Source organism: Zonotrichia leucophrys, chromosome 3, assembly GCF_028769735.1.
Source record: "Zonotrichia leucophrys gambelii isolate GWCS_2022_RI chromosome 3, RI_Zleu_2.0, whole genome shotgun sequence".
Classification (NCBI taxonomy): Eukaryota; Metazoa; Chordata; class Aves; order Passeriformes; family Passerellidae; genus Zonotrichia; species Zonotrichia leucophrys.
The window spans coordinates 35,672,043-35,684,070 of NC_088172.1; the positions used below are offsets into that span (position 1 = coordinate 35,672,043).

General features: G+C 43.2%; 1 protein-coding gene across 3 annotated transcripts in view; it reads left to right on the forward strand.

Moving 5' to 3' along the window:
• Window positions 1–12,028, forward strand: part of KLHL29 (kelch like family member 29) — a 388,164-nt gene that overhangs the window by 364,193 nt on the left and 11,943 nt on the right. For all 3 annotated transcript variants that reach the window (XM_064707789.1, XM_064707787.1, XM_064707788.1), the window contains 2 exons: window positions 1,699–1,892; window positions 9,981–10,125. In XM_064707789.1, coding sequence (XP_064563859.1) covers window positions 1,699–1,892; window positions 9,981–10,125 — 339 coding nt within the window. The remainder of the gene's footprint in view (window positions 1–1,698; window positions 1,893–9,980; window positions 10,126–12,028) is intronic.

Consider the following 12,028-nt stretch of genomic DNA (forward strand, 5'->3'; position numbering starts at 1 on the left):
CCAATTATAGCCAATTTTTTTAACAAGGCATCAAGAATTAAATTACCAATTACCGCAGTAGCTGAGTTAGCAAAGTATGTCCCAAAAGCAATGTGTGAAACTTTATATTATGTGAGATTCTTTTGCATATCTGCTCGGGTGGATGTGAGTCTTGCTCCCTCTGAGTGCTGTGAGTGAATGCAGGAGATGCAGCCATGTGGTGATTTCCTGGAGGAGCTGCTTGTGCAGTCAAAATGCATCTGCAGGCTCAGGTTTGGTACAAGAATCAGCCCAGCAAAGGTGTGTCACTGTGAATGCTCCCAGCACCATGTTGTTTAATCTTGTTATATTTCTTCCCTTTGATCACTTGTTGTAGATGAATTTAATTTCTCTGTAACTAATTTAGAGCATCATACAAGGCAGTTCTCCATGCTCATTATGAGGGACTTTCCTTATTTTTTTTTTAGTTAAAATTTGCCTCCCTCTTGCTTTTGCTTCAGTTTTATCAATGTTTTAATTACTTTCAGTTACATTACTTAGAAACTCATTAGTGCATTTTTATTAAGCACATTATTTTTTGCTGTTTATGCCATTTTTATCATTCCTCCCTTTTATTTTCCCTAAGTTTGAGCAGTGAAGATTTGAGGGACATGTTACATAGGGAGAATTCCCTTGTTGCCAAATCATATTTTGCAGATGGGTTCATGTTCATCAATTCATTTCATGTTTGCATATTGCATATCACTGTCTTTAAGAGCAAAAGCCCTGAATGGGTGGTGAGGGCTTCTGTTCTGGCAGTCAACAATTCTGAAAAATCACTATGCAGGAAACTCCTGTTTGACTGCATCTGTCATTACATGGAAATACAGAAACCTAAAAATCACATTATTCTCCACTGTCTCCAAGACTCATTTTAGTACAGATATTTGGATCCCTGCCACATTGTCTTTAAAAAAAAGGGATGCCTGTACTTGTGATGTTGTCTAAAATGAATCTTCATCCATGGACTGTTAACTGTACATCTCTTATGGTCAATGGCTTAATTAAATCAGATGCTGATGACCTTAAAACTAATTTAGCACTTTCATGCATACTCTTTTCTGTTTGATTCATGTCAAATACAAATGCAATGGTAAAATCTTACTCCAGCATTAACAGCTGCAGCATCCTGAAATGAAGCACAGTAGCTTGGTTTGCACACTGAAAATTAAATGGAAGCAACTTATTCTGGCACAAAATGAGAGTTGCTGGTCAGTTAGCTGGAGTAAAAGGAGCCATCATGTTGCATTATGTTGCAGGTGAGATGTGTTCCACAAGCTGAACAGCTGAAGTATATTAACAGTTGCCTGCCCACAGTCACTATTGGATATCTCCGCACTGATTAGCAAGAATAATCTCATTGTATACTCATTAAAAGAAATTAATCAGTGGAAGACATCTCAACAAAGATGTCCCGAGTTTCTGCACCTTGGACTGTAATGAGATTTGAGAGGCATATACAGAAAACAGAACCAGCTTTCTCTGGGCTTCTATCCATGTTTTAAAATCTTAGAGAAAAGCATTCATTACACCATTTACCAAGTGGCTGAATTTGCAAGATGTTAAAAAAAACACATTTCCACCTCTGCTTTCCTTCTGCTTGCCAAGCCACCTTTCTGTGCCTGTCTGTGCTGCCCAGTGCTGCTGAGCTCAGCTCACAGCTCCTGCTGTCGTCCCCAGGTACGACACCATCACCAACCAGTGGGAGACCATCGCCCCCCTGCCCAAGGCCGTGCACTCGGCCGCGGCCACCGTGTGCGGGGGCAAGATCTACGTCTTCGGAGGGGTCAACGAGGCCGGCCGAGCCGCGGGGGTCCTGCAGTCCTACATCCCTCAGACCAACTCCTGGAGCTTCATAGAGTCCCCCATGATTGGTAAGTGTGTGTGGCGTCACAGCAGATCTCTGTGCTACAGGTATCTGAATGCCTTGTTGTGGGGTGGGAGGGGATATCCCTGTAACATACTGGCAGGAATGTGTGGATATTATACCAGAGAAGCAATTATCTGGATTTCTGCTGAAGGCAATTGTCACTCATTAATACACACAAGTTACCAAACAGCAGTGATGAGTTCAAAGCAGAGAAGAAAAGAAATCAGTTAACTAGATATGAACAACTAGCCGTTTTAGATTTAAAAAATCTCCAAGCGCAGTGAAACTTCATGCGGACATCCTGTGTTGTCCATGTGGGCTCACTGCACTGCTCAAGTAGTGGATTATCACTCATGTGTTTGTTAAAATGCTGCCTGTCCTGTGGGAAGTGACAGGCAGCATTTAGTGACTAGGATTTATCAGTGGTGTCTACAGTCATATGTGCTTCAGAGGCTGACAGCTTCAAGATGTAGTTTATTAAAACTGTGTTTATTAGTTTATGAAGCCCTTGAGCTCACCAAACATAAAGAGCAAGATGAAAAAACAGGTTTTCCAGTGTACCAGCCAATGTCAGAGGTGGTGACTTCCTTCCAAAATTAGAACAGCTCTCAGAAGTTTGCAACTTACTTGCTTTCTGTGGCAATTTGCACCCTGAGTGTTTCGGCTGCTTTTGGCCATGAGGTTTAGCACTCAGCCAGGCGAGGATGCTCCTGCAGGCGACAGCTGACCTGGGTCATCTGCTCTGCTCTGGGCTCTGCCAGCCTTCAGTCTGGCTGCACCCAAGTGGCCAAAGAAACAACTCACACACAGTTATTGCAGAGAAGCTGCTTTCAGAGTGGTTTGCCTTCACCTCCTAGTTCAAAGAATCATACAGTGGTTTGGGACCTTTAAAGGCCATGTAACCCAAGCAATAACCAAGGCCATCTTTCACTAATTCATTTTGCTCAGACCTGTCCAACTTGACCTTGAAGTTTCCAGGGATGGGCAACCTGTCTGGGCAACCTGTTCCAGTTTCAACCACTTGTGTTGAAACTGTGACTTCAATTTTAAAAAAATTAGTGAGCCTTAGAGCAATAGGAATAGAAAGTAATCATAGAAGTATAGCTGTCAGGTGTTCAGGTAAGTCCTAAGCAAAATCAGGAACTTAGAATCAGCTGCTTTTTCCTTTGCAGCTTGTTACAATGATTCCAGCCTTTTGCTGGGGTCCTGGTAGATCAGGTTAGGAGGAGCTGGCGCTCAGTGGCCACAGGCTCCCTTGCCCAGACGGCGCCGCTGCTGCTGGTCCCACGTGCTGGGTGACGTGCGCAGGATGCAGCGTGAGGCACCCAACAAGAGGGTGTTAGCCAGCCAAAGGCACGTTTGTGTAAGACAGCAGCACAAACAGCCCCACTGCCCAGCTTTTTCCATCACATGGCTACAGCTATTGCTGCTCCTTTAATTAAAAAAAAAAAAAAACCTGCAAAAATGAGTGCTTTATGTAAAGTCATGTTCCTCTTCCTTACTGTAATAGTACAAGTGCCACAGGAGCTAAGGAATCATCCCCTGGGCTTGTTAGAATCTAGCAAGTATCAACTCCATGTGTGCTTAAAAAAATCATCTTAACCATCCAGAGTTGGGTTCATCACCCATTGTTCTAATTGAGTTGTACTATTATTTCTTAATAGTACAAAAATACATTGAAGATACTCGTGAAATTAAAGGATGATATTTATGTTTTCTTGGGGTAAGCAAAGTTCATTAGTTAAGCTGAAGGCATAAAATAAATGATAAAACAAGGAGTTCATTGTTGGGTAATGCATAAGGTCAATTTACTTGCAAATAACTTAAAATAACACAAAGTCTGAAAAATGGCACCACCATGGTGAATGTCTGGGAATGTGAACTGGTGTAATGCCTGATCTTCACTACAAGGCAGTGGGAATTTTGGAAATATATTTTAATTTCTCCAGCTCTACAGAAACTATAGTGTCACCAGTATTTTTCAAGTATCTCCCTAAGAACTAGATGCAGTGACAGGTACAGTACAGACTAAAGGAAAGAGGAAGTAGAAGGAGCCTTTTGCAAAATGGAGCTGGCTTCAGTCCTGACATGATCACTGCTAGGGTGCCTGTGACAGTATCAGAGGCTCTTTGTGTTGATTTGTGAGTTCCTAGGGTGTACCTCTGAGCTAAGGCAGCTGAGATGTCTGATGGTGAGTTGTTACAAAGTCACCCCAAAGATCAGTGAAACCTGTTTGACCTCAAATAGGGCAACAGTTTATTTAAAAATGCCTCAAGCATGCTCAGATATGCAACAGTAGCTGCAGGTATTGAAAGCCCCCAAGGTCTGTGGAGATTTTTAGACCAGTAGCGCCTGTCTTAGTTCACTGTGGTATTTTATGATAGTGAGTTGAATGCAGTGTGGCACACATTTGACCCCAAAAGGTCCATCTTTGTCAAAGCATCACGTGCCAGCCTAACCCAAGGCAGCACTGGTATCAACCATGGCTCGTGTTCTGTCCAGTCTGAGTGGAGGTGAAGCAGGCTGGACACTGACATCCTGCCTGTGCACAGATGCAGACTGGGGACTGATAGCAAGTCCATGTAGCTCAGCCCTTGATCTTCTGCCTGGAATTCTAGGAATATGCAGTGAATTTACTTTCAGTTCCCATTTATTCTTTATGCTTTGGCTGTCAGGAGGTGTTGGGACATGGATGCCTGTGAGCAGTAGATATGAACCCAGGATCACTGACACACTGCATGGAGAAGCTGTGGAAATCTTTGGGCAAGTGTTGGTCACACACATCCACATTTGGGGAGGAGAAGGCATTCCTCAATGCCCCATCATCTGCCCTGTGTCAGTCCTTCCCACCTTGGAGTGGGCAGATGTTCCGGCAGCAGTGCAGCCCACAGCTGGATGTCACTGGGAGCCTCACACAGCTTCCACACTGCATGTTTGCAGTAAACCACGTTGCACATCCCCATCTCATGTTTTTAGATGTGAAAACAAAAGTACTGCATGAGTAAATGAACCAGGGCTATGTACTTGCAGCATCTGCCTTTCCACTTCTGGACAAGATGTCCTATATAGCTGTGCTAAAAATGTATTCCATGCCCAGCTTCCTGAGCTTTGTCTTATTTAACAAGATGGCCATGGACATGCTGAAGTCAGGGATTCCAAGTAAGTCTAATTACTTGGTCACTGCCTTTTAGTTCACATTGTGCCTTCATGACAGGGCAATAAATTATACCTTTTTTTGATACTCTGAACAGTAGGTGTGGAATTAAAAGTTTTATTAATGTTTTTGGATTGTAAGAAAACCAGTATTTAATTACCATGATTATTAAATTTTTTAATCAGGTGAGAACCAGAAAACAGAGATCTAAGATCTATGGATATTTCTGGTTTCTAATCCCAGTATCTAGTTCCTCACCATACAATTTACTGCTGCAGTGATATGTCAGATGTCCCACCCAAGTGGGACAATCACAGACCAAGAATGCAAGACCTATCTAGAAAAGAGCACTAGAAGCATCTGCACATTTTTACTGCACTGTTCCATGGCTTATTTTGGCAAAAATGAATAATAATAATTATTTATTTTTTGACTTTACAAGAAAAATCAAATACATGTCTTGGAACTCTCCCAAGGCCAATAGTTTGGTATTTTTGTAGGGGAATATGGCTGGCTTTCACCTGAAAGTCCCACAGCAATGAGTGTTTCATCTCATTCTTCAGTGTGTTTTTCTTTCCATGGCCAGTTCTTAGTGTTTTTCAACCTACTAAGTTTGAATTTCTTTATCACCCATTTCTCCTCTGTACATGCCATGTGCTCCCTTCAGAATTACTTTTTCTACTCCTCACTGTTACTCTACCCGTTCTCTGCCCTTTGCCCTGCAAAATCAGTATTTTTGTGTTGCTGTTTATTCAATGTCCCTTTCACTCGTACCTCTCCTTCATCTCCATGGCTGTTCTTTTTCCAACACTCTGAAGGTCACCAACGTGGTGCCCATAAATTTGAGGCTAAGGCTGCCCTGTGGTGGCAGGTGAAGCCTCCTGCTTTTGCATGGTCCATGCCCACCACACATACACAAAATGTGGTATTTGCAAGTGAGGACACTCCACTGTGGGGTCTGCAAGGAGGGTTTGCTCAAGGGTCAGTGGGGAATCCATAGGGCTGGCAGCCAGTTGTGTATCTGGAAGAGATCAGCTCCCAGGAGAGCTCTGAGCCTGCAGGGTGACATCCAAGCCCTCACTGATCATGCAGCAGCTTCACCTGGGCCTCACGAGCTGTGTTCAGGATGAGATCACAGTCTCCTGGTTATCCTGTGGCTGTGCCATTCTTGAGTTTGTCTGCAGGGTGTTCAAGGAGGAGAGGAGGCACTTACTATTAAGGGCAGGCTTAGTTTGTATTAACCAAACTCCTTTCTCTAATCTGCTCCATCAAGTGCATCAACCTCCCCACTGGGCACCCAGAGCTGCCAGGAGACAATTTGGTTGGAGTTCTGCCTGGACTGGTGTCCCTCCTGCATTTCCTCCTCCCAATAAAAATGTTTAACCAGCTTGGTTATAATAACCTTTTTCTGTATGAAGTGCTGCTGTCATTCACTGCAGTGCCCCTTCAGTCTCTGACTGAGTGCATTACTGGGAGGCAGTGTAAGATCTTTGAGCAATCACAGAAGGGAAAACAGGACTGTGCTGGTGGACATGTAATGTAGGGAGAGATGTGAGAGCCACCAACACATCCCAAGGGCAGCCTGTCCTCCCTAAGTGAGGAGCACAGCAGCAGGTTAGATTATCAACCCCGCATGAAGGACACATCTGGCTCAAGGATTGTCATGGAGTGCACACTCCTTCCTCCAGTGGCCTGTCACAGAATAGAACAACTGGCTAATCTTCCTGTAGCAGCAGAAAAGGAGAAGGATGTTACTATGTTATCCCCTTGGAGAGAAGATTACCTTTTACCTATTATTTCATTTACATTTATTCTGCCTTCTAATCTCCAGTGTGTTCGCTGACCTGGACAAATCCCATTTAAGATTTTCCAGTGTGAAATCGATTACTATATCAAACAGCCTCAACACTTTCTCTGCAATACTTTGGAGAGGAAAGGAGGCTGCTTCTCTGTTTCCATGCTTCCTCTCCTCCCTCTTCCTTTTCTCCAGCAGCCTTTTGAAATACCCAGTGGTCCCACTGTATCCCACAGAAACCTCTGACACATAGAAGCCCCTCTCCAGCTTGCTGCACATTGACCAAAAAGCCCAACCAGAACATGCTTTTGCCAAACTAGGCTCCCCAGCAGCTACCTTGCACTGGGACCATGTTAAGGACTTCAAACAGTGACAGAAATTGGAGTCTCCTGAGAGTTTGCATGAGCATACCAAGCCCTGAAAAAGACACTACCACAGGAGGAGTGTGGGTTGCACCTGGGATGAAGTAAGGTTAAAGATTGAAGGTGGTCATTCGCACCGAAGTATCTGGAATGATGACTTGAGGTTTCCAAAATCCTGGTATCCATGAACAATTTCTCTCTCCAAGGTAACAAAAAAAAAACCAAAAAAACCCCAAAACTGCTTCCTCTCTACCTGTTTGTTGAGAGGCTGTCCTTCATGTCTTTTTGCTGTATCTTCATTAGTAACTAGGGACTTCTCTGTGAACAGCTCTCTTCCTGAAAGAAACAGCAAAGATTTTTCTGTTTCTGTGTCTCAGACTTACTTGATAACCAATTTATGAAATTAGAGCAAAAGACAAAAGCAGTAAAAAGACAACAGATAGGAGATGTATTGAAAAATTGATGAGTATCAAACACGATTGCCTCTTAAAAAAGAAAGAAAAAGAATATCAGACTGTCTGCCTATTCAAAAAGGAAAAAAAAAAGTCACTATAAAAATACTCAAGGGGTTTCCCTCTCGTTCTTTAACAAAAAGAAATGTGAAGTCAGTGATTCAGTCCCCTGAGAAGTCACTGTTTCTGCCGTGAGGGAGCCCCAAATAATTTCCCTGTGAGATTTGGGAGCTGAGGGGATTTTTTTAATGCAAGAGCTTCATTCTCCTTCAAAACAGTGCTAGTCAGAGGAAAAAAAAAAACACCCAGGAAGATGTGATAATTAAATATGGAAAATTTCTGGTGAGTGTCTTAAGTGGAAAAAATGTCACATATGCAAGTCTGATTTGGAAAGGGATGCGAGCCGGGTTGTTGGGATAGATAAGCCTTTCTGATGAATTACAGTGGCTTAGTGGCACAGTGAAGAAACTGAATACTCCTTGTTCTATTTTCTGGATGAATTAGTTTCTTGCCATCTGTTCGCAAGGATCAGTGACATTTTCCTAATACAGCCGTGGTTTTTTGACATATGCCTGTAGATACTCAGCGTAGTAGGAGCTCAACTTTAACCCATCACATGGGTTCTGTCTGTTTCTCTGCTGGGTGCTTCATCCCTGTAGGTCCCCCTGGGCACGTGCCAGCGTGGGGTGGGATGAGCTGAGCCACACCACCCCATGGCCATGCTGGGACAGAAACAGACAGCACAAAACCATTATTTTCATTCTAGTTTTACCAGCTGAAACTGCAGTTAAGGAGATACCTCTCTTCTGGAGATGTTCATCAGCTTTTGCTTAACTCCTGTCAAATTAAATCTCTGTTAAATATTTAATGGAATAAGGTAGTTTTACAAGAACCTCAGGGTTACAGCACACCATGCAAGAGGTAAGCAGATCCCAAAATAAAGCTGCCGGATCTGGTTTAAGCCCATCCTTTTCTGTGTTCCTAAAAGGACACAGTCATAATGCTGTAGCTTTGGGAGGAAAACATATAAACCCCTTTGGTGTTATGTAGAGGCTGCTATCAGAGATGTAAAAGCACAGTAAAGGTGGTATCTCACCTCCTCTCCAGCTTCTACCTGCGAGTCCCCTTGGGAGGAGGCTGCAGGGGCTGAAACCAGCAGGATTGTGTCCAGTCTGATTTCTTGTTGGAGATGCAGGGGGATCAACCTTCCCTGAGCACATGAAAATGCAGATTTTGGAAAAGCTTTAACTTATATATAACTACAAATGGAGAATTTTTGTGTGTCCCCCCAACCCCAGGATGGCCTCCCAGGAAACATGCCCTTCACACCCCCAAGGGCTAAGCCACCTGCCTCTTAGAGAACTGGTTGTGAGGCTTATTTTAACTCAAAGAATGTATTTTCCCATCTTTTGTTCCCAGGCACTACTGACTGGTTCCACAGAAATGTTGATTAAAAAACTGTATCTCATCAAGACAGACATCATCATGAGAAATTTCAGCCCAACTGGCTCATATTTAATAATGTGCATATGGTGTGCTAGCAGCATAAGGGACAATCCAACTAATTAGATTAGAATTATTTTATTCAATAATTTATGATTAGTTTTACTAATATTTCTAATAATGCCACAGCTAACAAGAATTTTAAAGTGTCCTCAGAAAATCTGATTAAACTTGCTGCAGGATGAGAGACTTGCTTAATTTCAAACTCCCAACCTCACACAGTTTGTTGCTAAATTACAGGACTGCTTGGAGATACACACACATCTGAAAATAAGAATGCAGGTGAATTTATAAGACAGATAAAGGTGAAAAAGAAATCAGGTCTCAGAAAATCTTCTGGAAATGCATGGGTGACATTCCCACAAGCAAAAGCACAATATAAAAGAGTATCAACTGTTGGATATTATTAAGGGGGTCTCTGTGCTATGGGTTTCTGCTATACTTAGCTGCTGCACAGGCATGGGAAGCACCTGAGCTAAAATTTGCAGCAATGCAAAATTCTGAAAAAATCTGACATCTTAATTTCATATATAACTGTGGAACTTCCTTGGTGACTCCGTTAGGCTTCAGAAGAAGATAATTGTTCTTTACCAGTTTAGAGGGAGGCACATACTGGGGGATGAAGAAGTGATAAACTTTAAAAGTGCCTTTGAGGACTTGGAGAGAGGAGAACAAAACCAGGAAAGGTTTCCTCATTTTTCTTTCCCTAGCCTTGGAGGTTTAGAGAAACGTGACTTATCTATAAATAAGGGGAATGTATAAATAAAAAAAAACAGTCTCCAAACCTGAGCCTAAAACTGATCTCAGTGTTGCTTTCCATTGACAGATAACAAATATGCTCCTGCAGTCACTCTCAATGGGTTCATCTTTATTCTTGGAGGAGCTTATGCACGAGCAACCACCATCTATGACCCCGAGAAAGGCAATATTAAAGCAGGTCCCAACATGAACCACTCCAGGCAGTTCTGCAGGTGAGAAAAAACATTAAAATGGAATTACCGGTGCCTTAACATTTTCTGTTGACAAATAAGCTACTACAAGTGAAGGGGAGAGGGGAAGGGAGGTGTGAACCATTTGGGGTTTTTCCTCATCTCTTTTCTGTACGTGCTCAGGCACACAGCATTTCCCAAAGTGTACATTCAGCAGTCTGTTATGGTTCACGTGTCTCCTCACGTTCAGGCACGATGGATCACGGGGTGGGATGTGAGTTGGGCTCCTCCAGTGATTAAAGGAATGCTGTTCTCAGTTCGCCATGTGCAACTAGAGGATGATAAATACCCTCTGTAGGAGAGACCACCATAATGTGGAATGTTTTTGCTAACCAGCTGAAAGTTCCTTGAAAGAGAAAGAATCCTGAGTAAGCACTACACACGAGTATTAATTACTATTATTTATTAGGTGCCTGTGATTGCTTTTCGGGCTCCCTTCCCTGATTGTGGTCTCAAGTTGAACAAATTTCACCAATTGCCTGACAAAAATAAAACTTGGCAGCCATTGCAGGTACTGGCAGCACTTAAAGGCCTTTTAAATAGTTTTACATGGCTGCTACTGAAAGACGGGCTTGTTCTGCGCTGTGCACAGCGAGCCTTCCCAGAGCAGATTCCCAGGCTGGGGAAGGGCTGAGCTGCTGGTTTCCCTGGAAAAGCCACAGCTGGGCTCTACACACTGCCACAGGCACCAGGTGAGGGTTTGTCATCCATGTCTGATGCAGCAGCACCCTGAGGCACTGAGCCAAGCCAGGGTGGAGGGGCTGTGCCAGGCAGTGTCCTGGCAAAGCACTGGCTGGGGTGGGAGACAGAGCAGCAATGGGCAGCAGCAGGGCCCACAGCAGACCCACTTCTTCCAGATATTCAGCCAACTGCACCTTGCTCCAGGAGTGTCCCTGGCACCCATCCTACTGTTGGAAAACACCTCCATGTTTTAACTTGGATTTAGCCTTTCACTTCAATGCACATGAGAAAATGCCTTTTAAGAAATCATGCTCAGTTTTTCTCTTTTTGCTGTTTTTTTTCTCATTTTCACCTTTTTCCCTTCCTTTTATTAATTTAAGGGGTACCCTCTCTTGGCTGTTGGAGCAGATATTGCTGTAAGCAGAGGGGTCAGAGCACCAGCTCTGTCCCAAGCCAGCTCCATCCCAGTGGCTGCTGCCCTGTTCCCCTGCTAAGGAAACATCTTCCCAGTCCCTCCACTCCAGCAGGAGGCAAAGCAGGATGAGGAGTGCAGTGCTCATGCAGCATAGAATGATATATTTCTCCTGAAAACTAGAAATAACAGGCACAATACCATACAGTATTAGAGCCCTAAGCTGTACCATGAAACATGAGGGATTTGGACATTTGATACATTCCTGCATCTTCCCATCCATCATAGAGAGAGGGATGAGCTGCTCTTAGAACATCTTGGGTTTGTAAAAAGTGACAAGAGTGTGTTAAATATACAAGAGAAATTGCATGGCTGATCTCAGCTGTTGGCTGAGCACCTCACCTGAAAACTTGCCAGGGTTTCTGACATGAAGGGATGCTTTGCTCTGCACCCTACTGTACAGAACAACGAAGGAAAGTGAACCAGTGACCTAAATGTTCCCTAGTGCTTGGGCTCCATAATAATGAGCTTTGTTTGAATAGAATTTGCCACCCATCCATAAAAAGTAACTTCAAACTTTTAAATGACAATTTTTTCTAATGCCTGAAGCAACGGTGGTCAGGAAACCTATATTTATAGTACAATGGTCACCAAAAAAAAATACATATAATTGGAAGCAAAAAAGGCACCATTTCAAAGATTCTTGAATGCACTGGGAAACAGTCAAGGAAAACGATTTCAGCCTAAAGACATGTAAAGCTTGTGACAAAACCTAAATAAATCGGTGTGTGC